We start from the raw sequence: 26470 nt of genomic DNA on the forward strand, positions 1-26470 counted from the left end.
AAGTGATCGAATCCATGGGTTTAATTTAGGGTTTGCAGAGCGAATTTAAGGAATGGGGTCGAGGAATTGGGGATTAGGGTGTGTTATGTGTATGTGTGTGTGTGCTAGTTATAAATTATTAAAATCTTATTTGAATGACCAATTTGTCTTTATGTGCAAGACACATATTTTGTTTAACGGATAAAACTAACTGGGTTAGGCTAAAGGATAAATGATGTAACATTTGTAAATGCAAAGTACAAAATATATCAATTTTGAAGATAAAGTTCTAGAAACTTAATTTGTAGTTTACTATTGATTGAATTAAAAGGTAATTTGTAATTTATAAGTTATAATAATAATAATAATAATCTATATTCTATATATATTATTAAAACAAGATGTTTTGCCTCTTTTTTATTGGTCCATTTGATTAATTTCCAAAAATACAAAGCATTCTTAGAATTTTTTGGTAACATAATAATTCCAAAATACATTAAAAATCATCAATATCATTTGAAAACCTAATTTTCATTCAAATCTCTTCATCTATTTCTCTCTCATACATTTCTCTCAATTTTTCATATCAAACATGTATGCAAAATTATATTAAATTACATTTAACTTAATTACATTCAACATATTATAATCTACAATCCTATTAATAATACATGTGTTTCTTAATAAGTTTGGATTTTTGTTTTCAAAGTTTCATGGTAATTATTTTTTATTTTGGTTTCGTTTCGGTTTTTGATTTTTGTTCGGTTTTAGTTTTTTATAAATTTGTTTCATTTCAATTTCGTTTCGGTTCGATTTTTTGAGTTTCGTTTTAGGTGAGTTTAAATTTATTCACCTTTTCATTTTGGTTTTTATAATTTTTGTTTTTGGTTTTGTTTCAGATTTACCGGTTTTAGTGTTTCAGTTTCATGTTGGTTTTTGTTTAGTTTTACTGGTATTTAATTTTATTTAAGTTTTCGGTTTTGGTTTTGTTTTAGTTTTTTTCAGTTTAGTTTCGTTTCAATTTGTATTTACTTTGTTTGGTGTTTGGTTTTAGTGCCTATTGAAAAATGAAGGAATATTGAGGGTTCACAAATTAAGTAAAAGGTTCACATGAGTTTTAACTTTCAAGTTGGTTAAAGTAATTGAAGCTTTATATATATATATATAAATATATGGATCTTTATAACCAATAATAATGAATTCGTATTTGATAGAAAGGATTTCAAAAGCTAAGAACGTTGTATGTGTTACCCTTCATTTTTCTTCTTAGTCTTCAAGTTTGTTACTTTTATTTTCATTTATGAAAATGGGTCATTTAGAAATGTTTCGATTTGCTTTAGCTCGGGTCAAAATAGGTCATTTTAAAAGGGTATCAGTTTAGTTCTGGTCAACAAGTCAATATAAAAAGGTATAGATTTCGTTCGGGTTTCAACGGGTCTTTTTAAAATTATATCGATTTGGTTCGGTTCGTAGCGGGTCAATTTTAGAAGATATCTATTTAGTTCGGGTTAAAATAGGTCATTCTCAAAACGTAACAATTTGATTATCATGGCCGCCCGGAGGGTAGCGCCAGTCAGACCGTCGGCCTGGGTACGTAATTTTTAGGGGCCAAAAGTTTTTGTATCTTTATTTTTTTATATACATTTAAAAATATCAAATTTATAAAATATGAATTGCTCTTTACAATCTTATAATTATTGGGCCTAAAATTCTTTTTTATCCATAATCTATTTAATCAAGCTCAAATTATTGGACCCAAACTAAAACTAAAAACTAAAAATAAATAAATAAAAACCCGATGCAAAATAAAAGAAATAGTGGTCGATTGAAATTTCTCTTTGGTTCCTTTCTTCTTTGCGAATGCTGAACAACGACCAGCTCAGCCTACCACCACTGTTGGTTCGTTGTTAACCGTCAGGCTCCTCCACGGTTGACCAAGCTAGCCATCAAGAACTAAGCTATTTTTTTCCCAATGTTCTGAGAGTTTCACTGACATTGGTTAGTCGTTAATTATTACGGTATTTGATTTTAATAATATATTTTTCCATGTTTATTGTAATAACATTAAGCATCGTTTAAAAAAATTAGCTTATATATTTCATTACTCGTTAAAGCTATGGGCCTTTTTGTTTCGGGTCGGCCGAGGTATTTAAATCTTTGGAGACGGCCCTGTGTATTATGGTAAAAAAACATGTCATTTTAAAAAGGTTTCGATTTGGTTATTTTTTTAAATGTGCTTTGGATATACTTCAGTTTATTAGGGTGCAAGACTTCTCACATGAAATGTAAAAACAGTTTTCGTAGTCAGTTAGTCAGTCACTATGTTTTTATTAGATTGGTGTATTAATTTTTATGTCATCAATTGTGTTTCCAGTACTGAAAGAAAAGTAGTCTGAATCATTCTTAGATGCTTATCAAGGATCTTTTCTGGATGCTTATTTTCTGATTTGCTTGATTTCTAGACTAATGTTAGTGAAGTTTGTTTGTTTTCTGTTAATATTATTTTTTAAAGTTTATGAAGTTTATGCTTTAAAGTTTTAAATTTTCTTCGTAACATTCTACTATGTAAAGTTATTCTTTGTAAGTTTATGCATTTCAATACTTTGTTTGTGTATGAATATAAATTACACTTAGAAATCATATTATTGTCTCAAAAAATTTACTTTTTTTTTAAAATTATATATGTTTTTCTTTGACGATTTGTATATTTCCAAACCCTTGGTGCATAACCTAGTAATAATAATAATTAATAATTGAAGTGGAGCCATGTGTATATTTGATTTGATTGTCAACTGGGGTTTATTGAAAGTCAAAACATATAAATGAAACGAAACCAGCCGCACCGGATCTGTTAGCCGGAATACTCTTTCTTCACCATCTATCTCTCTCTGTCTTCTTCTGCTCAGATTCAACCGATCTGATCATAGACTTCATTCACAGGTGACATCTTGTTCTGCTGCAACTAGTTAGATTCATTGTTACTTCTTTGAAATCTGAAATTTATATTCTCTGTGATTTTTAATCATTTTTTATGTTTGACCGCCTCTCTGACTTCCTAAATACTTACTCAATTCATATGTTTTACATATAAATACAACAATCAAAAAGCATACCATACAAATATATATAGTAATGGTTTTAAAAAGCACACAATTTGGAGACTATCATACACCCAAGATGTCGTCTGTGTAGAATGACAAGCAAAAATATAACCTTGCCTACGTCCTATCCTGGACCATGTCCTCTGGAGAGGTGTAATTCTATTAAGTCCTGCCCAATCCCAAGTGAGTTTAGGTTTGCCTCATCCCCTCCACAGTGAGGGTTTCTACTACTCTAATTGATTCGTGGGCTTTTATACTATATTACAATCTTCATTAGGGATGTAAACGAACCAAACGCTCAGCAAATCGTTAAGTGGAAATTCGTTTATTTAAAACTTAATAAATGAACAAACATGAACAAGAAATTTCTTTTGATTAATTAAATGAACAAAGATGAACAAAGGCCTCACACTCGTTCACTTGTGGTTATTTAGGTTACTTTATATTTGTTGGTGATTGTTTTATGTTTGATTGTGTTTGTTTGTTTGCTTGTGTTCGTTTATATTTGTTTGTGTCCATTTATGAACTTAACAAATGAACATACACGAACATGAACAAAATCATTTCCTTAACGAACATACACAAACACAAATTTCGTTCGCTTATGTGTTTGTTTGCCTGATAAAAACATAACGAACTTGAACAATGCCTCGCTTGGTTTGGTTCAGTTCATTTACAGCCCTAATGTTCATCAATTTTGCTGGAACAGTGCAGAAGTGTTTCATTGGGTTAATGCAAAGAATCTTAATGGCATAGTGCAAAAGTTTCTATACATAGTTTTGTATAGCATATTCATAATGGTATTATGTGATGATTGAAGAATTGACCTTGTATTTCAGAATCAGATTTGCAAATGAGTCTGAACTCATCAGGCAATCACGCGTGTATGTATAGCAGCAAGTTAACCAAAGGCACAGAACAATGCAGGAAGCTTGAGATAGATCTGAATTTGCCAGCTTCTTCTAATGAAACCGACTCTGATGATGAGGCTCTGTCACGACATGGTGGAACGGGAATCAGAATGTCAGAATATAAATATCAACAACCATTGAATTCCAGGCCTTATAATGATGATTCTGATACCAAGGATTCTAATAAAAAAGATGCCTCTAGAAAGAAGTAAGTTATTAATCAATTTGGGTTATAATTTATCTCAAACAAGTCAAGTTTATTTGTTTTGTTTTTGGGCTGAAAAAATGGACGGGTTGATGGTATGCAGAAAAAGTTGCAGTAGTAGCATGGTTAAGTGGAAAGAGCAAGTGAAAGTGCACCTGGAGATCGGGCTGGAAGTGCCCCCGAATGACGGTTATATGTGGAGGAAGTATGGACAAAAAGAAATCCTTAATGCCAAATATCACAGGTTTATCTTTAACCTCCTCTGATTATTTCCATAAAAAAAGCAACCAACTATGGTCCTGTTTCTTTATTTGTTTACCGTCTGTTTTTGCTTAGAAAAAAACCTTAAAACTTCTAATTTTTAGCTAAGAACCATGGGTGTTCACAGATCACGGTCGGTTCAGCTGGTTTGATGAAAACTCTAGGCTAAACAGCTAATCACTGTCTCAGAAAACAGAAACCAAACAGTCTCGGTTTGGATTGGTGGTTTGAACCTTTTTTAATTTAAAATAATTGGTTTGTATATAATTTTTAAAATGATAATGATGGTTCCTCAAAGTTATACATCTGCATATTCCAGAAATTAAGAAATGAAAAATTAATAAAGGTAATCGGCCAGTTCCAAGCATAAATCATGAACCGAACCGTTAAACCTGGTTTTTCAAACCATGACCAAACCATATAAATCTCAAACCGCGTGATCAAGCTGATTTGCTTCAGTTTGGTCAGTTTCAACGATTTAAGAACACCCCCTACTAATTACCCAAAAAACCTTTAAATAGATTTTAACTTAATGTAATCAGTAATGGTCAAAACTAGGGCATGCTCTATATCCATGTTGACTTTCTTTCCAACAGGATCTTGAGAACATTGTTAGTTGTTAGGGGTGTGCATGGGTCAGTTTTGGGCTTAAAACGGATATTCATTTTTTGAGTATTTGAAAACTGTTCAGTTTTTTCGCTTTTCGCAATGGGTTCGGTTTGGTTTCAATTTTGTTTTTGTTTTACAATTTGGGCTTGAAAATTTTTGTGAAAAACCGAAATGGCCAAATAATGAAGTCGGGCCTTAAAATTTGGGGCTTAATTTTATTTTTAATTAATGATTAATTGATTTGTACACATTTGGACCTTAAAATTTTGGGCTACACCATCTATTAATTTTTTATAAATTACTTTAAATCGGGTTTTCTGTTTGATTCAGTTCGGTTCGAATTTTTCGTGTTTTTGTTGATAGAGAAACCGAACCGTAAAATCAGTTTTTGAAAATGCATAAAACCAAACCGCTAGGGGTGTAAATGAGCCGAACTTGAGTTTTCCAAGCTCGAGCTCAAGTTTGGCTCTTTTCGAACTCTATTCCTAACTGTGAGTAGTTTTTCAAGCTCGAATGCTTGATTTTGGCTCGAGCTCGAGTCATTTGTTATTTATTAATTAGTTTAGTTATGCATATATTTGGTATATTTTTTTAATCTACATAATATATATTTACTTATTTTTATTAGAATTATACATAATAATTATTATAAAATTATATATTTATTATATTAAGTAAAAGTTATATAAATAATAGGCTCTTTTAGGCTTGCGAGCTGGCTCGAGCTCAACAAGTGAAGCTCGGGCTCGGGATTCTTTTGTAAACAAGCTTATTTTTAGACTCGAGCTCATTTAAGCTTGGCTCGGCTCTAGCTTTTAATCAACCGATCTTGAGTAGCGCACATGTGGCTTGGATCGTTTGTACCCCTACAAATCGTCGGTTTTTTACCGTGTTCCGTTATTTTGGGTTGGTTATGTTTGTTGACCTGTTCGGTTATTTTGGGTTGCTTATGGTTGTTCGGTTATTTTGGGTTGGTTACGTCAGTTATTTCGATTACGGTTCAGTTATTTTAGTTTTGTGCACACCCCTATTAGTTATCAAAGTTAAAGAATCAATATTTTGAAATTGTGGCCCGAAACAAAATTTTGATGAAAGTTGGTTATTTTTTCACGCAATTTATCCACCTTTATGCTACTACATATCTTATGCATATATCCAATCCGTACTATATATTTGCAGAGAGTATTACAGATGCACGTACCGTAACACACATGGTTGTTGTGCAACCAAACAAGTTCAAAGATCTAGCGAAGACCCGTCAACATTTGACATCACTTACCTAGGAAAGCACACATGCACCAACGTTTCAAAAACTGATCATCCCTCGTCTACCTCTACCTCCGAATCTGGTTACGGCCTTATAAATTTCTCATCTGCACAAGAATCTGCATCTAAAACTTCAAGAAATTCTTTTGAACTTTCAAATTGGCCTCTGAAACATAATTGAAAATCAGGAAACGGTTGCTTCAAACAGCGCGTAAGAATCGTAGCTGTAGATTCCGAATTTATTGGGATCGATGGCAGCTAAAAACGTTCACGGTCGTTGCGATTAGGTTAAACTTACAGACTGCTTCAATGTCAAGAAGTCAAGGTTTTTATTCTGACTCATGATGCTTTATTATCATATACACATTGTCACACTATATACAAAGTCATAAGTGAATTATTTGGTAGATAATGTGATTTTTATTAGCTTTTGATTGACAACCAAAAAAATAAGTATAATGGTTGATAAATCAGGTCACTTGTTATAAGACCTGGCAAAACGGGCCAGAATGGGTTCGGGTCAGGACTGGTTATACAAAAGATTGGTTCGGGTCAAGATAGATTTTGGCAAAATGGGTAGAGATCGAAACAGGCCGATTAAAAGAAATAGCCAATTTACTACAGAAGCTGCGTATATGATGTTCTTTTATAGATCAACTCATGTTTTTGCAGTTCAAACAAATTTATTACAGATATCATTTCAACTTTTGAAATAACTTATTACATTCTGTTCATATATATAGATTTTGTTGGTTATATTTGTTTTATTATAGGTAACAAACTGATTCAGCTTCTACACGATACAAACATAAATGTTGTTGATCGTATTTAACAAGCTGGCATCAAAATAATAACAAAAAGCTAACTGAATAGTTACAAGTAAAGTTTTTAAATTGGTCATTCTGACCTCTGCCCATTTTGATCCAAACCTATCCTGACATGTTCCAAAACGATCACCTTTTACAATGACCTGTTTTGACCCATCCCCGTCTGTTTTGCCAGGTTGAAAATTTCTGGACAAAACAATGATTTGAACACCTACACCAGCAAACAGCTTTCTGCAAAATGGACCCAGAATTAAACATTATCTTCAACACAAGATGGATCATGAATGCGCAATATAATAAAAAAACGAAACAGAATCCTGCATTCAAAACATAGACATGAGGTTCAGAAACCTGTTGAAAAGAGAGCATCTAGGGCCTACTAAATTAACATGTATGAAACTAAAGATGCCCATGCACTGCACAAGACGTGAGCAGTGCATCATCCTTACGCATGGATATCAATGATCTTTATTCAAAGTGTTTCCTTTATGGCGTTGAGTTGTGCTACAAAACGCTACATATCTTTATATACAAGAGTTGTATTCCTTTCAACATTGGGGTGCTCAATATTCAGTTTTAAACCAATTAATCTAAAAGCTGTACCGAAACGAAGCTGTTAAAACCCAAACAGAATTGCATTTGGTTTTAAACTCTTAACAGATTTTCTATTTGTTTTAACTCATTGAACATTTAGTTGATCACTTTAAACTACTCTCTCTACTCTCCTCCCTCCTCCTCACATACCCACCTGATCTTATTCCTTTCTTTCTTTCGCCTCGCCTTAAGCACGCCCATTACAAGTGCTCTTTTCAGCCTGTCCTTAGTCGACTGAACGATCGACAACGACACAACACATAATCAAAATCTCTAAATTTTAGAAACTTGCAACACTCTCAAGTCTCAACGCATGACAGAAGTTTTAATGGCATTTGGAAAAAATCGACTCCCTTTCGTCTGGACTGTTATCAAATGTTAGCATCTCTTCACTTTTCTTTTTATGTAAAAAAAATCATCTTGTTGGACAATCCACGACACAACTCTAAAAATCTTTAAATATTACATGTAAAAAATAATAATAATCATAATCCCATATTTCCGAGGACACAAGTTATGCATAATGTATAATACGCTCCCAAAATACGATATTTTAGCATCTTTATTTTCATCTAAGCCATTGTTAACACAACTCAGAATCAAAATCTTTATATTTAGAAAAGAAAAAAAAAGGTCCTCCAAACTTAGTAAATTATTTATTCAAAACACAAGTTTTTAATACATAATGCATAAAACGTTTAGAGGAATCAAATCTTTCATGTAAAAAAGCTACAAAGTGTACCACACCAGAAATTAAGTCCAACAAAATTCAAGTAAAAACAAAAATATCTATATAACAAACAACTAGAATGAAAAACAACAATTGTTTTTAGTATTCCCATCTTGAGCTCCAACCACTAATGTCTCTCCTTGTTTAATACTAGCTGCTGAATTAACTGCTGCAAGCATATTCTTACTAACAATCTTATAAATCTCACCAAGAATCGTCTGAAAAGCCTTCTCCACATTCACCCCTTCTAAAGCCGACGTTTCAATAAACGAAAGACCCTCGGTTTCAGCAAACGTTTGAGCCTGCTCAGGTCCAACCGACCTCAAATGTTTAAGGTCGGTTTTGTTTCCAATAAGCATGATCACAATGTTAGAGTCAGCATGGTCCCTGAGTTCTTTTAGCCACCGCTTGACGTTTTCAAAAGTTGTGGGTTTTGTGACGTCGTAGACGAGAAGGGCCCCAAGGGCGGCCCGGTAGTAGGCGCTGGTTATGGCCCGGTATCTCTCTTTACCGGCTGTGTCCCATATTTGAGCCTTCACTGTCTTTCCCTCTATCTAAATATCGCATTCATGACAAAACAAACTTATACATCAATAGTAATACACATAAAATAGAATTTGGGAGGTGGGTCTGACAGTTTTAGCAATCAATAAAGCCTTAAATCAACAACTCTATGAAAGAAACCCTAATATAATAATAATAATAATAATAATAATCTAGAGAGAGGGATTACTTGAAGCGTGCGAGTGGCGAATTCAACGCCGATGGTGGATTTGGACTCCAAACAGAACTCATTTCTTGTGAATCGAGAAAGAAGGTTGGATTTGCCAACGCGTGAATCGCCGATCAACACCACTTTGAATAAGTAATCGTACTCCTCCGCTCGCCGACCCATTATTACTCTCGTCTAAAAGTCGCCCCCCGTGGAATTGGCGAATATATAGATACCCTCTTTCGACTTATGACCTGGATAATAATAATAATAATAATAATAATAATAATAATTAATTTAATTATATCTTTTATGGTAACATAAAGAGTCCCGCTAGAGACACCCACCACACCACGTATTTCCCTAATACGTCGCGTATAGAGTTATACGCAGCGTATTAGGGTCGATTTGACGTCCTAGCCTGCAAAAACTGGGCTCTGTTATCATATAATACCCTAATACGCCGCAGATAGCCCTATACGCAGCGTATTGGGTTATTTATATTATTGGAGCCCGGCTCCCTCCCCTCCCTCTCCATCCTTTCTTTTTTCTTTTTTTTTTTCACTCTCACCCTCTTCATTCAACGAACAACAACAACCATTTATTTCCAGAGTCGGACGAGGAGGAGCCGGGGTACGCCGCTAATGGTCAGTCGGACTTGAACAAGGTTTCGTTTTATCTTTATTTAGTACATGTTAGAACATAGTTGTACATGTTAGGATAGAGATTTGGTGACTGGTTTAGTTTTGTTATGTGATATCAAGAGAGACAGTTTATACTTTATAGGGACTTTTGAAAAAGTAAACTATATTTAATTGTAATTTGGGCTCCGTTATGATAACGATTTGAACTTTGTCTAGGCACCGACCGTTATACTACACCATGCCTGCTATATAGACACCGCCTATATGAGCCTGAACAGTTTTACGGTAACCCTAGTTCGCGGGCCTCCCAAACTTAAACCAGGTTTCCCGTACTATTACCGTTATTGTTAAATTTTTTATTATATTATTACTATTAAAATATTATTGTTATTAAAATATTATTATTATTAAAATAATATTATTCTAAACATATAATTATTATTATTAAAGTATTAATATTTATATTATTATGAGGTACCTATTGTACGCTAGAGATTCAGATGCGAGTGTCAGGCACCGACATAACACGTTCGGAGGTACGTTCTTAAAGTGTATAATATAATATAATATAATATAATATAATATAATATAATATAATATAATATTATATTATATTATATTATATTATATTATATTATATTATATTATATTATATCAAACAGGCGCGCTAGTTATGTTAGTGGGTTTTTCTAGAAATACCCATCAGTTTTGTCTTATTATGTTTTTTTTTCTTTTTTTTCTTTTCTTTTGTTATTATTAATGTTATTTATGATGATGATTATTATTATTATTATTATTATTTATTTATCAATAATATATTATTATTTGAATTTCGACAAAGGGCGTAGGTTGCATGGCTTATTTGAGAAAATTGGCAGTGTGAAACGAACTTTCAATTTATTGGCTGGTTTCGTTATGGGCATCTTGAATCAGTTACAGGGGCTTACTTGGGAAAACTAACATTTCCAAACGAACTTTCAATTTCTTGGCTGCTTTCGTTATCGACATCTCGAATCTGATTCTTCGATTTCTTCAAACTCCAACTGTCTTGACCGTCGGCCACCACCACCAACCGTAGTTTTCTTCACCTCAACACATATCCGTCGTCACTAAGCTTAAGCTTAGGATTATTATTATTTTTATGTTTAGTTGGGGGTATTTTAAGTTGATCATCTTGCGTATATTAAAGAATTATCGGCATATATATAGTAGATGTGCGGTATAAGAATTCATTGCTCCAACATAACTACAACTAGCACCAGATCGAGATGTTAGTTTGATGAGTTTGAATCTCTCGGATCCGCTGTATCCGTTAATGGCAGTGATAACGGGAGCCCATAATTTGGACAGAGAAGTGGAAATTCGGTCATTACTCCAACATAACGAGCACCAGATTGAGATATTAATTAGGACTTACTTAAACCGGATGACACGTTTGCTGACGCGGATTTAGGTTCGGTGTTGACGCTGATATTAACACGTTTGCTTGCAGCTTTCATTATCACCGGCATAATACACAATGAAAGCACAAACTCAAACAATAATCCATAAAATTGCAATTCTCTTCGTTCTTTTTCTCTTCTTCATGTTTAGTACTCTCTTGAGTGAAAGTAGAGAAAAAGAATGAAGAGAATTGCTATTGTATGGAATGTTGTTTGAGTATGTGCTTTCATTGTGTATTATGGCGGTGATAATGAAAGCTGTAAGCAAACGTGTTAATATCAGCGTCAACACCGAGCCTAAATCCACGTTAGCATATGTGTTAACCGGTTCAGGTAAGTCCGAACTAATATCTCAATCTGGTGCTCGTTACGTTGGAGCAATGACCGAATTTCCACTTCTCTTTCCAAATTATGGGCTCCCGTTATCGCTGCCATTCGCGAATATCGCGGATCCGAGAGATTCAAACTCATCAAAGTAATATCTCGATCTGGTGCTGGTTATGTTGGAGCAACGAATCCTTATACCGCACATCTACTATATATATATGTGTGTGTGTGTGTGTGTGTGTGTATAAGCCGATAATTCTTTAATATACAACTTACAATACTCCCATCTAAACATAAAAATAATAATAAGCCTAAACTTAAGCTTAGTGACGACGGATATGTGTTGAAGTGAACACAACTATGGTTGGTGGTGGTGGCTGACGGTTAAGGTAGTTGGAGTTTGAAGAAATCGAAGAGCCAGATTTGAGATACCGAAAGCATCCAAGAAAGAGTTCGTTTGGCACTGTCAGTTTTTCCCAAGGTAATCACTGTAACTGATTCAAGTTGTCCATAACAACAGCCAATAAATTGAAAGGTCGTTCCGCAATGTCAATTTTCCCATATAAGCCATGCCACTGAACGCCTTTGCCGAATTCCGAATAATAATATATTATTCATAAATAAAATAATATTAATAATAATAATTATAAATAACAATAAATAACAAAAACAAAGAAAAGAAAAAAAAACAAAAAACATAATAAGAAAACTGGTGGGTTTTTCTAGAAAAAACCCACTAATACGCCGCGTATAGCTCTATACGCGACGTATTAGTCGGTTTTTTAGTAAAAAAGGGGGTGGTTGTAGAAAACCCGTAACAAAAATTCATTCCCAACGCATTCATTCTTTTATATAGACATTCTTTGAATAATAGCCAATTTTAATAGAATCGTGTAACATACTTCTAGGGCCTTGGGGGTGTTTGGGTGAAATTTTTAAAATTGCTTATTTGTTTATTGAGAAAGTGTTAAAATCGTCTTTGAGGTTGATCAAATATGCTACTTTTGTCCAAATAGTTTATTTTTTTGCAACTGGGCCATTGAGGTTTCCCACTTCTTGCCAGTTACATCCAAATCGTTAAATTCGTTAAATTTTATCATTAACTAAGGGGCATTCATGTCTTTTTATCAAATTATTTATTTTATTATTTTTTTTACTTAAATACTACTTGAACCTTTTTTTCTCATCCCAACCCTCACCATTCTTTTTCTCTGAAGACCGCCGCAGCCTGCCGTTCATCACATCTGAAACACACACACAGTATATAGGTTGCCGGTGGTGGGAGGTCGCCGGGGAAGACGAGCACAAGCGTTGCAGGTCCGTTCATCAGAATCCGTTTCCGGAAATCTATAATCGCCGTAGAAGTACACTAAGCTGGGATGCAAGTTGAAGGCTTTTATTATACATGTGTGGTTGATAGGTTTTCAGATGATGGTGACCAGAAGTTTGCATCAAAACACGAAAACGAGTTCAAAGCCTGTCACGCAAATGCTTGTACACTCTCCACCTACACTTTTATTCCTTGAGAAAGAGGTGGTGTGGTGGTGAGCGGGGTTGGGGGCGGATTGTGGTGGCATAGGGAAGAAAGATGAGAACTGGGTGAGCGAATGTGAAGAAGATGGGGATGTGTATAAATGTTGGTGGGTCCCACTTAATATGTACTTCAAGTAAATAAAATATGTATTTTAGTATATGAGGTAGGATCAAATAGAAAATGGTTTTTTTATGAGAATAGTAAGAACCAATTAGAAGATGAGATATTAAAATTAATAATTTCATAGAAAATGGCATTTTGGTCATATGCCAAAATATGATTTATTCCACCTCTTATAATCATGCAAAGTATGGAATAAATTACAAAATTTCATTCCACCATTTACTCAATTTCATATTCAAAATCTAATTTATTTGATCTTCAATAGCAAATTCTTTAACGAATCAATGAACGGAATCCCTTCACTACCTTTTCTCCTTTTTTGATTGAATAATTGAAATCAATGGAATCGAACCAACACAAAGACACAAAAACAGTACCATAATGTTTCATAACAACACACAAACATCCAATTACTATCTAAATTAGTGTTTAAATTCAGGTTTATAACAACACACAATGTTTCAATGTTTCATGGCAACATATTTTAAATTACGGGTCTTACAACAAATGCTTCATATCAACACACAATCACCAAATTATAAATCCACACACAATTTTAATAGTAACACACTTAAAAATCGATCCAAATAAAAGTGTTTTTAGTCAAGCACTGATAAAGGAAATACATAAAATCCATACCCAAAATCAGAACACGTTAAGTTTTTCTATTTCTATTGCGATAAGGTTTTTATGTCAACGCAATACTTTGTTTGAACCAACACAAAAAAAAATATATATACAAATCCATAGAAAAACATAAAAAAGAACATATTTAACATCCCATGAAGCAACATAAGTCAACACACAATTTTTTGTGTATTTTCTCAACATTGATTCTAATTGAAAGGCTACTTGTGTGATCCTATCATTGTTTTCATGTATCTCATCTGTTTCTTTTATTGTTATCTCACATCCATGAACACATCAACTTATTTAATTTTTCTCTCAACTAGTTCCTTCCATTCCTGAAAGAAGACAAGCACAAAAGTTAGTACAACACCAGCTTAGCAACTAAAAAACAAGCACACAACTAGACTGTTGGCACAATGTAGCAACTAAAGACAAGTCAATTAGCAACACAAACATAAAAACTAACTAGCTCAAATTCTATCAAACGCCAACATAAAGCCCAAACAGCTCAAATCATATCCACACCAACATAAAACCCAAAGAGCTCAATCATATCAACACCAACACAACACCTAAAGAGCTCAAATCATATCAACATACTTTATCAACAATTCTATCACCAACACGGAATGCATAAACCTTAACAACTTAGTGGTAACCAACACAACCTAATAATACCATGCCCCCATCTCTTAAATTACCAGCGTAATCTTCACTAAAATGAACTAACATCATCGCCCTAACAACATATACTTGCACTTGTTAACAAGACATGATAAACCAACACAGAGCCATACCAACATAACAACACATATTAACCAAACGTAATGTTTACACACATATTACTAACAACCCATATAGCACCACCATATATCCTATTAGCACTGACCCAGGAAACCCACACCAACTGCGGTCATCCCAACACCCACCAAATTAAAACCAAAAAAATCAACACATCAACTGCATGTACATCAAAACAATCTTGCAATTGAACTTCGATTTTTGTAAAAATACCACAAATCCAAGGTGCATTACACTTGTACGGGTTCGGATTTCGCCATTAACCATCAAAAATAGATAGTCGACAAGGAAAACTGGTGCAAAAAAAAGGTTTTTTTTACCTTATCTCATCTAATCAACACTAAAACGAGAGACTTACTAGTTGAAATCCCGCCGATGATCTTCAATTGCCTCATTTTATCTTTAATCTTGTAACAAGAGGGAACCGTGTGACTTATTGTTGAAAATGAACAACCAAGCAAATATTAAGCACTCTCCTTATTTAGAAAACCATCACTTTACGTTTTTGCCCTTTTACAATGGTTTAAACTATAAAAAACACTTTGTTTTAATAGACACAATATTATCCCTTAGATTTAATAATAAATGGCTTGGATTGGTTCTTACATTTCCTACCCAACACATGGTTTCTACCATATCCAAACCCGTATAGTATATTAGTTTATGTAAAAAATAATAAAATAAAAACATATAAAAAGTCCTAAACGCCCCTTAGTTAATGTTAAAAATCTAACAGGGTTTGTGATTTGGACCTAATTGGCAAGTGCTAAACCTCGATGGTTTAGTTGAAAAAAAAAAACAATTTTTGGACGAAATTCGTATAATTAAACAAACCTTAGGGACAATTTTGGCACTTTACTCTAGTTTATTTGATTTTTAAAAAGCTCCATTTTAAAGATTTTGGATGAGCTTTGTCAAATACCTTTTACTTTTCAAAAATCAAATAAGCAAATAAAAAATATTTAAAAGTTCACCCAAGCACCTCCTTAGATCAAATACAAATTACATTTTGTGATAATTGTACATATCAAGTAGTTACACTACTTGTTCACACAGTTAACATATTCTTTAGTTTTTATGTTATCATTCCCGTACACTTGTATCTGTAGTTTTGGGAATCTCATTTTTTTTCTCCCATTATGTCACACCCCGACTTAGGGCCTGGGTGCGACGCCCGTTAGTTGGTATCCGGTTTTGAAAATATATCAGAGTTGCGGGTTATTAGCGGAAGTCTTTAAAATTTTAATATTTATTTATATAAAATAATGAGTTCAATTACCCATTTCAATATTTGACAAAATATGAGTGGAAGCCTTTTAATAAAATATTCATTTATAAAATGTCGGGTCAGAATACCCGTTTTGTTATTTCAAAATATGATTCTTTACAATATTTAACTAAAATATCTGAGCCATTAGATCACCTCTAATGACTATGTTTCCAATTTTCAATCAGTTCCTGTCTGTCAGTTCTATTATTTACAGTTTCCCTGAAATGTGGGGGAAAAATATGTCAACACACAGCCGGTGAATGACGCTGACTCAATAATACCAGAGTGTAAACAATAACAATACCTTTGTGACAATACTCATTAGGCACCCAACTCAATTGGGTTTAAATTACCCTAAGTACATGTACAATTAATCATATACACAATATCATTTCTCTAATTAGTCCCGTAGACTACCAGAGGCGTGTTTGATGATATGCATGGCCTCGAGGAAATCCGAGCCACCATGTATGTATGGATCCAGACACATGTATACTCTTAATCTGAGTATGCCCGTTTCTCATTATTGTAACACAAAGTTTTAAGGATTCGTAAATCCCATGCAAACAGTTCAGACTCTAAAAGAGTTATAAAAGTTTGGGCGTATTCACCTTATATGATTGTAAATCAGTTTCTGACACTGATTCCTGAATATTGATCAGTTTCGGTTACTGACCCCTGTCTTTAAATCATTATGTTACTGATTCCTGCTTCTGTTTTCAGCTTTTAGATTGATTGATTGGCTGTTATCTCGGACCTATAGTACGAGTATAACATTTGTATAAATATCTAGATCAACGATCTAGCTTCAGACCCCGTAGTCTGTTTTATATAGGTGTAACCTTGATAATTTATTTGTTTATATATATCATGTGGACATTTAGTCCCTTTGTTTATTTATTAATTATATCTCAGGTTTCTTCTTCAGGAAGAAACATTTATACCAGGTTTCTTCTTTAAGAAGAAACATTACTTTGTCTATAACCTGTGAATGAATAGTATATTTCTTAATTATTAAAAAATACTATTTAATTATACCCTTTGCGTGAAAATGATTATGTTTCTTAATCATGAAGAAACTATAATTAACTATAACCTTTGCTTATGAAAAGTTATATTATGCTTATCAGTAATCAAGGTTCGGGCTATACCCCCGACTATGGTCTAAGCTATTATTATAATAATAAAATAATAACTTAATCAGAACCCCTACCTCATACGGGTGCTTGGAGTTAAATGCCTATGACTGATTGAGCAGCACCTCTCCTCTATATCGCGTACTAGAGCTTAGACTGTCAGAGCTTCGGAGCTTGGCACGTTCCACGAGACCGGCACACAAACCAAGGCTAGTGTGTGAAAATATGTGTGATTTTGGTGTGAGATAGGAGTGTGCCGTGAACCCCCTATTTATAGCTGAGTTTGGGCACCATCGTGTAGCGCGATGGTCCCTTCACTTAAGCCATCGCGTAGCGCGACGTCAGAGAAACGACGCGTGGCATGCTGACTCAGCCCTAGCGTCTGCCACGTGTCCTCTGGTCGCGACACGTGTTGCTGTGTCATCAGAGGCCATCGCGTAGCGCGATGGTCCTGTGCTTGGGCTCATCGCGTAGTGCGATGGGTTCTAGAATCCATATTTTTATTTTTAGTCCATCATCTTTGATAACTTGCCACTTCTTGATCATACTTCCATCTTCAAAAAATACTAAAGCGGCCCTTATGCGGCTCGCGGCGATGCGAGTATGCGAAGTGCGCCATCAAAACGCTACATTACGCCCATCGCCCGAGCCCGAGCCCGAGCCCGTGCGCTTGCGCGTCGGGTGCTTCGCACCCTCCGCTAGGACTATGAAGAGTGGTTAGCCACATTAAAACATTTTTATGGAAACTTGCTTCCTTATAAAGAGCTTCCATTTTTTTGTTTGTTTCTATGTGGGATGAAAGTATCTTTTCCTTATTTATACCCATGTGAAATGCTTTCACTTTCTTCCATCTTTTCATGTGGGATGGATTTTCCTTATTTCCTTAACATAAGAATGCTTTGTTTTTCTTATCTTTATTCTTCCCATTACTTGCCTTTGTAATTATTTTTAATCCTTTAACTTTCCTAGTTGACAACTTTAATCCAAAATAAATGTGGGTTTTTCCTATATGTTACGTCCTCCCCACCTTGGAATGAATCTCGTCCTCGAGATTCGCTTGTCTTAGGTTTGGATGTTCTTACTTTGTAAATTCATGATAGATTCTATCTAATCTGATTCTTGAGTTCCATCTGTCATTTGTATAATTAAAATTTCAGAGATGTGCTAACTTTACGTCTTATATGACGTAATCAGTCAATAGTTTAAAATATCATAAGTAATTGTAAATTGCTAAACACAGTGGCCAGTTGTGTTAATTATTTACCTTACCTTTTGTATTCTAAACATTTACCAATGTTAGCTTTATTGCTTCTTGGATTCGATCTGTTGAATCAATTCCATCTCTTCATCCTTATCCTTGTTTTCCTTACGTCATGACCGTACTTTTGTATTTTTGAGCAATCATATCTGAGATGCCATACAATCATGTCTCTTAAACATTCTCGAGTTCCTTTGACTTTTTGATCAATCCCTGTTGATCATTCCATTAACAGTATCTCTTGAATACCTTGTGATTGAACAGAGATTTCTTTCAATGATATGCTATCTTTGCATATTTGATATCTCGTAATATCAGTGACATTTAGAATCTTGTTTCCCTCAGTATGCTATTAACCTAATAGGCTAGCATAAATATCTAGATGGTGTTTCTTGGTTTAATCATCAGACTTTAAGTTTGTTTCAGTTTAGCGTATTCGTGGCAGCAGACTTGTGGTCTGATCAGTAGATTTTTAAGCTTAATGTATTTCAGCAAACTTTTATGTTTGATTTAATTCAGCAGACTCTTGGTCTGATCAGCAGATTTTTAATCTGATTCAGTTCAACAGACTCTTTAGGTTTAAATTAACCTTAGTAGAGCTTTATAGTCATTTTATATTTACATATGATATTTAAATTGGCACGCCTTGGCCTAATAGAGATAATCCATCCAACCGAATGAATCTGTCAGACGATAATCCAGTTTGACATGTTAATCAATTTTGAATGTCATATTTAATTTCAGTCATTCAATTGTCTTTCAAGCATTCTTGTGTATTGACAAGATTTGTATGCTAATATCTTGTTTAGAACAGAGGGAATTAAATACCCTTTCTCAGTTTACAAAACTTCTTGTTTTCAGAACGAGTTACAACTAATGTATAGAAGTTAACTATTCTATCTGGACATTCCATATGTTTGATCTTTGACTTGATTGCTTTGTCAGATATTTCCGGTTTCTTCTGACATTAGTGTCAGTCTTGATTAGCTTTTCTTTTCGGGCAATTTGTTTTAAAGTGACCCGTTTCTCCACATATGTAACATACTCCTGATTTCTTCCGCCATTCTTGTATTGTGTGACCTTCTCTATTATAGTATGCACACTGACATTTCCCAAAATGTTTTCTTCCACACGTTTTACAAGTGGATTTTGAAATATTTCCTTCTTTCTCTATCTTCTCGTAATCTTTCGGTTTCTTGGTTTCTTTTTCTTCTTTCTTTTCTTCCTTTTGATTTCTTATCATGCTATTAATCAAGTATCCAGCTCTTACCAAGTCTCTTATCTCTCTTGGCAACCCATATATATAACGTGTTATCTTATTATATTCCGGAGTAACCAGATGTGAAACTAGTCGACAATATTCAAGGAATTTAGTATTGTATTCCCTGAGATTTGTTCCAACAACTTTGTGATTCCACAACTGAGTTTGAATTCGGTCCATCTCATGAAGTGGACAATATTTCTTTATAACAAGATCTTTGAATTCTTCCCAGCTTAGATTGTACATTGTTTCTCTTCCTTTATTCCAGATCAGGGTATTCCACCATTCAAGAACTTCTCCCTTGAACATTTGAGAAGAATACTGAATAGCTTCTTCGTTTGTACATTTACTAATGTAGACAATTGCTTCTTGTTCCTCAAGCCATCTTCAAGCGGCTATAGCATCCTTATCTCCATAAAATTCATTAGGTTTGTAGGCTTGGAAAATTTTAAAGTTGCACCCTATTTGATGCTTCAACTTTTTCCGAGGTTTGCCCCTTGACTTATTATCAGATGCAGAGCTATCATAAACGTCTTCCTTTCTTGAATAAACAGATTTACTTTTACTTTCCTTATCAGGTTTCAGTTGACTTTGATTGAGAGAATTATCTTTGATAGCTTCTTGTATCATTTTCTGAATTTCATCTTTATATTGGGCGGGAAGTTCCTTGTTTTCATTGTCAACATTTTCTCCACTTCCATCTTTATTGGAAGGATTGTTCTGAGAGTTTGCACTTCCTTCTCTTGACATACTTATATAAAATTTTAAAGATAAGTTCAATATTCGGGGAATTCAAAACATATCCTTTATTCATATTATTGCAGTTTTACAGAGATGCACAACTTTTTATTAGTTATACTTGTTACAACTACTACAGTTCTTTATTATCTATTTCTTCCAGCGGACAATCAATTTCTTGATCTTACTGTCCTTTTGGTGTTTTCCTTTTCTTTTCTTTTTTCCTTTTCCTTTTCCTTCTCTTCTTCCATTTCAATATCGTTTGAGCATTGATTCAGCTATTCTTGTAACATCGACTTCATAACCTATTGAGTCATCTCTGATGTACAGTCCTTCATAATCTGTGCTCCAACGTTCATTTTGAGGATAAGCAAAGTAAGGATCTTGGTTTATTGGATAATTGAAATATTTCTGCCCCTTAGGATTTTCTTCCTGATCAGTCATTATCCCTTTTCCCTTTGACTTTATTGATCTTTGGGACCCACTTGATCCACTTGATTTCGTTCCCTGCACATCTTATCTTCGCATGATATGGGCTAGTGGGATGTTGGAATCAAATGAATCTGAATTTTCCTCCATTGAGGTCTTATATGAGTCTTCACTACTAGATATAGGGATCGGAAGTAAAGCTGTCCCTATAGGCCATTTTCCTTTACCTGACCGAGGTTGATATGACCCTTGGCTGGATTGACGATCAAACGTCTGTATTATCTTAGATGGGGAATAGGATCGCGTTCCTATCTTATCCGTAACAATTTTATTTATTCATTGATTGTATTTTAGATACTTTTAGTTAAGTACCTATTTTGTTTGAATTAGTACCCGTGTAGGATTAAATCCTATCCGTATCATATTTAATCGTTCAGTGATTATATTAGTTGGTATTGAATACCAATGTTTTCAGCAATTTCCTTATTTCTAGTCAAAGCCTAGGTAATAAGTATACCTAATTTGCTAAGACCGATGGCTCTGATACCAACCTGTCACACCCCGACTTAGGGTCTGGGTGCGACGCCCGTTAGTTGGTATCCGGTTTTAAAAATATATCAGAGTTGCCGGTTATTAGCGGAAGTCTTTAAAATTTTAATATTTATTTATATAAAATAATGAGTTCAATCACCCATTTCAATATTTGACAAAATATGAGCGGAAGCCTTTTAATAAAATATTCATTTATAAAATGTCGGGTCAGAATACCCGTTTTGTTATTTCAATACCTATTATTTCAAAGTATGATTCTTTACAAAATTTAACTAAAATATCTAAGCCATCAAATCACCTCTAATGACTATGTTTCCAATCTTCTATCAGTTCCTGTATGTCAGTTCTATTCTTTACAGTTTCCCTGAAATGTGGGGGGAAAATACGTCAGCACACAGCCGGTGAATGACACTGACTCAATAATACCAGAGTGTAAACAATAACAATACCTTTGTGACAATACTCATTAGGCACCCAACTCAATTAGGTTTAAATTACCCTAAGTACATGTACAATTAATCATATACACAATATCATTTCTCTGATCAGTCCCATAGACTACCAGAGGCGTGTTTGATGATATGCGTGGCCTCGAGGAAATCCGAGCCACCATGTATGTATGGATCCAGACAAATGTATACTCTTAATCTGAGTATGCCCGTTTCTCATTATTGTAACACAAAGTTTTAAGGATTCGTAAATCCCATGCAAACAGTTCAGACTCTAAAAGAGTTATAAAAGTTTGGGCGTATTCACCTTATATGATTGTAAATCAGTTTCTGACACTGATTCCTGAATATTGATCAGTTTAGGTTACTGACCCCTGTCTTTAAATCAGTTTATATTACTGATTCCTGCTTCTGTTTTCAGCTTTTAGATTGATTGATTGGCTGTTATCTCGGACCTATAGTACGAGTATAACATTTGTATAAATATCTAGATCAACGATCTAGCTTCAGACCCCGTAGTCTGTTTTATATAGGTGTAACCTTGATATTTTATTTGTTTGTATAAAACATGTGGACATTTAGTCCCTTTGTTTATTTATTAATTATATCTCAGGTTTCTTCTTCAGGAAGAAACATTTATACCAGGTTTCTTCTTTAAGAAGAAACATTTCTTTGTCTATAACCTGTGAATGAATAGTATCTTTCTTAATTATTAAGAAATACTATTTAATTATACTCTTTGCGTGAAAATGATTATGTTTCTTAATCATGAAGAAACTATAATTAACTATAACCTTTGCTTATGAAAAGTTATATTATGCTTATCAGTAATCAAGTTTCGGGCTATACCCCCGACTATGGTCTAAGCTATTATTATAATAATAAAATAATAACTTAATCAGAACCCCTACCAAGTACGGGTGTTTGGAGTTAAATTCCTATGACTGATTGACCAGCACCTCTCCTCTATATTGAGTACTAGAGCTTCGGAGCTTGGCACGTTCCACGAGACCGGCACGCAAACCGAGGCTAGTGTGTGAAAATATGTGTGATTTTGGTGTGAGATGGGAGTGTGCGCGGCGATGCGAGCGTGCGAAGTGCAAAGTGCGCCATCAAAACGCCACATTACGCCCATCGCCCGAGTCCGAGTCCGTGTCCGTGCGTGTGCGCGTCAGGTGCTTCGCACCCTCCGCTAGGACTATGGAGAGTGGTTAGCCACATTAAAACATTTTTATGGAAACTTGCTTCCTTATAAAGAGCTTCCATTTCTTTGTTTGTTTCTATGTGGGATGAAAGTATCTTTTCTTTTTTTATACCCATGTGAAATGCTTTCACTTACTTCCATCTTTCCATATGGGATGGATTTTTCTTATTTCCTTAACGTAAGAATGCTTTGTTTTTCTTATCTTTATTCTTCCCATTACTTGCCTTTGTAATTATTTTTAATCATTTAACTTTCCAAGTTGACAACTTTAGTCCAAAATAAATGTGGGTTTTTCCTAGATGTTATACATTAAATCAACAAAGCAATGTTTACAACTATGTTAAACAGTTTTTTGTAGTTCACAACATAATATTAGTTTTGAAAAGCATGGTTGGTTTCGATTAATCTCCAATTAATCGTTAGTTCTTACCCCACAGATTAGTTATCGATTGTAAACCTACACAAAAACAAACCACTAAGAATATTTCAAAATTGAAACCCTAAACCTAGAAATTAGGTATCGGAAATCATAAATTTAAACAACTAACCAAGTTGGAAGGAGTAAAGGTGAGCAATAATGTAGATTGAAAGTGGATCTTTAGGGCACGACCAGACGAGGTGTTTGGAGAGAGAGGGAGAAGTATATGCAAAACTGGTTAAGTCCTCCTTTTATACCAAATGGTTTGTCTGTATCATAATTTTAAGTTTTGCACAAGCAAAACATCAAAATAAATAAAATACCCTAAATGCCAAAAAAATAGCCATGCTCGAGAATAAATCCAAGCAAGATTATAGTCAAGTATGCTCGAAATCAAAATTACAAGCAAGGCAAAGCTTAAATAAATGTCAAGTACACTCAATCTAACTTAAATAAAAAATAACAGACTAAGTATAGAATGCATCTAGCATGCTTGGAGACACAAGGTTGCTAGAGAAGTAAATCACAAGTATACCACGTATCGTACTCCAAGCAAGCTATCTTACTCATGAATAGTGAAGTTCCCGGTATAAATGACTTAGAATGAAAACAAAGACACAAAACATGCTCGAATCAAGTAATTTATAAAGTTCGCTAGTATGCCTAACTCCTTTGATTGAAAACAAAATCTAGCACGCTTGAACATGTATGATAAACCATGTTTACTACCTTGCTGATGATTACCATTAACTTCCATGATTTGATCTAGTAAAAATGATGAGTTTTTGAATTTGCTTAATTTTTGTTTCAGCTCCAAGACCTCACTATCAAACTCATGAATCTTAGCTTTATTTTTGAGTTTCTTCAAACTGAATTCTTATCGACTCTTTTTTTGTTAGAGATCTCAACTTTTAGTTCATGGTTACTCTCAGTTAAAGCATCAAGTTTATCCTTATAATTCTTTTCATTTTCAAGCATTACTCGATAATTATCTCTAATCATAGAAAGATCAACAATTAAAGTTTCATTGTGATGATGAATCTTTTCATGTTTTGACATAGATTCATCACAATGAAAACACATGGTGGTATGAGAAATATTAGAAACAACACTCTCAGATGAACTTGAACTAAAAGAATTAGAGGAAGAAATAGAAGAGTTGGAACTTACCTCTTCAATCTCAGCCATATGCACAAACATTTCCTTCTTATCATCATGTGAAGTTTCTGAATCTGAATCAAATTACTCAAGTTCACATGCTTGTTCTTCAAACCAACACCCACATATCCATCAGTCTTAATAATCGCATCCAAATTAGCTTGTTGTGGCTCACTTTATTATTCACCCAATAAGCTTCTCGATCAATCAACCCTCTTTTGAAGTACCATTGCCTTCTATTCATTCTACTTAGGCTGCTCCAAGGACTTCTTAGGCATCTCCTTTGACTCCTTGTTGTTATACTTCTTTGCTGAGTTTCTATATTGAGTCTTGTTGTTTGGAAAATACTCTCGCCTTGGTTTATCACATTCTTTAGCAAAATGGCCGAACTCATCACAGTTATAACACTTAACTTTCAGCTTATCAAACCCGACTCTCTTACTCATGGTCGGGAGATCATTTCCAGTCCTTTGCATAAACTTTTTGATCTTCCTGATAATCATTGCCACATTCCATTTCAAGTCCATTAATTCCAAATCATCTGGATTGATTTGGCCATAGACATCATCAGTTAAGTCACATGTTGCAACTTTACTGCCCACCAACTGTTTAAAGGAAGACATGAAGGCTCCCATAAAAGCAATATGTTGTTATGCCTCCTTCATGTTTACATTTGGTGGAGATGAAGGAGGAACTGAGCTTGAACTAGCAGGACTTAAGCTTGAAAAGAATTGTGGTTCAAAAAATGCTTTTGGTGGAGGAACGACATGACCAGTTTGAGTGTAAAAGGCAGTGATTGATGTACTCTTGCTCATTGGATTTGTACCACCATATAAGGAAGGATATTGATTGGACTTAGATAAACTTTGGCACTTTAACTCATACTCTCTTTTCTCTAATTTTTTCAACAAAATCCATGCATTTAAGAGTTGGTTCTTTGAAATAACCTATACGACCGTATAAACCTATACGAGCCGTATAGGTGTTAAATGGCTTGTATTGCTATCTAGCACACCATAAACCCTATTCGGTCGTATAGGGCTATACGACTGTGTAGAAAACTTTTGCAGAAAAAGTCAGCCTGCCTTTGACCACTGTTAAGTAGACGACATGTTACGTGAGCTTGTTGATACCAGTCGTCAGACAAAGGCTAGGACTCGCCGAACAGAGGCTAGGGTCAAGTGGATGATGGATTGGATGATTCGCAAGGCGACGGAGGAGCGCATTCCAGTTCGCATGGTGCCGGATATACCTAGTTCACCACCGGAACCGGAGCCACAGGCGCAGGAGCCACCACCACAGTAGTTCTTATTTTATTTTCATTATGTTTTGATGTGTACTCTTATGAACTGTATGTATGCGAACCATATGCTAAAAACTTAATGTATTTTGGGGTGAACTGTTTACTTTTATGTATGTGGACCATGTTTTGGAATATGATGTATTTTGGGTCCATTTTTACTTTTATGTATGTATCATCAAAATATCAGCCTTGAAACAAAGGGTTTCAGTTAGGGTTTTAAACCGAACTATTGAACCGTAAAAACTCGATTTAAACCCTTTAATCCGTGTTTATGGCAAAAAAAAATTATCAAATCAGATTCCTAACCATGTGTATGATCAAAATATGTTTTTGGACCATTTTTAGGGTTTTTGCATGGTTAGGATTGATTTTCACTAATCCAAGTTCATGTTTTATGTAAAAACCATGTAAAAACTAAGCTTTAATGATCATATTAGTGTGTTTTACCTTAGGGTTCATGAGTGTGATGAAGAAGCCAGGAGTTAAGAGTCCAGAAAGTGTGAGAAAGTGATGTTAAAATATCAAGTATGTTACAAATGAATAAAACATAAAGGGGGAAAGCCCTCTTTGGCGGGCTGGAAGTTAGGGCCCCCTTGGG

General features: G+C 34.4%; 2 protein-coding genes across 2 annotated transcripts; one reads left to right on the plus strand and one right to left on the minus strand.

Annotated features, from left to right (window-relative positions):
* Window positions 1–2868: 2868 nt before the first annotated feature.
* Window positions 2869–6597, plus strand: LOC143631449 (uncharacterized). Its single transcript, XM_077100220.1, has 4 exons — window positions 2869–2919; window positions 3926–4199; window positions 4300–4440; window positions 6246–6597. Exons 2-4 carry the CDS (start codon window positions 3934–3936, stop codon window positions 6511–6513), a joined length of 675 nt encoding a protein of 224 aa, XP_076956335.1. The 5' UTR covers window positions 2869–2919; window positions 3926–3933; the 3' UTR covers window positions 6514–6597.
* A 1823-nt stretch (window positions 6598–8420) lies between these two features.
* Window positions 8421–9378, minus strand: LOC143631455 (ras-related protein RABA2a-like). The gene is made up of 2 exons (XM_077100225.1): window positions 9217–9378; window positions 8421–9037 (listed from the first exon to the last, which is right to left on the minus strand). The coding sequence occupies exons 1-2, from the start codon at window positions 9376–9378 to the stop codon at window positions 8558–8560; spliced, it is 642 nt and encodes a 213-aa protein (XP_076956340.1). The 3' UTR covers window positions 8421–8557.
* Between the last annotated feature and the right edge of the window lie 17092 nt (window positions 9379–26470).

This window comes from Bidens hawaiensis, unplaced genomic scaffold (genome assembly GCF_021521415.1).
Source record: "Bidens hawaiensis isolate Kalapana, Puna unplaced genomic scaffold, B.hawaiensis_p1.1 tig00006076_1, whole genome shotgun sequence".
Lineage (NCBI taxonomy): Eukaryota > Viridiplantae > Streptophyta > Magnoliopsida > Asterales > Asteraceae > Bidens > Bidens hawaiensis.

What these genes read in the sequence shown, in the direction of transcription:
- LOC143631455 (XM_077100225.1), bottom strand. Translation starts at nt 9,378, where the DNA reads ATGGGTCGGCGAGCGGAGGAGTACGATTACTTATTCAAAGTGGTGTTG. An exon ending in TCGCCACTCGCACGCTTCAA is followed by an intron (nt 9,038 to 9,216) that starts GTAATCCCTCTC and finishes TGCGATATTTAG; the next exon opens with ATAGAGGGAAAGACAGTGAA.
- LOC143631449 (XM_077100220.1), top strand. Translation starts at nt 3,934, where the DNA reads ATGAGTCTGAACTCATCAGGCAATCACGCGTGTATGTATAGCAGCAAG. An exon ending in AAAGATGCCTCTAGAAAGAA is followed by an intron (nt 4,200 to 4,299) that starts GTAAGTTATTAA and finishes GATGGTATGCAG; the next exon opens with AAAAAGTTGCAGTAGTAGCA. An exon ending in CTTAATGCCAAATATCACAG is followed by an intron (nt 4,441 to 6,245) that starts GTTTATCTTTAA and finishes ATATATTTGCAG; the next exon opens with AGAGTATTACAGATGCACGT.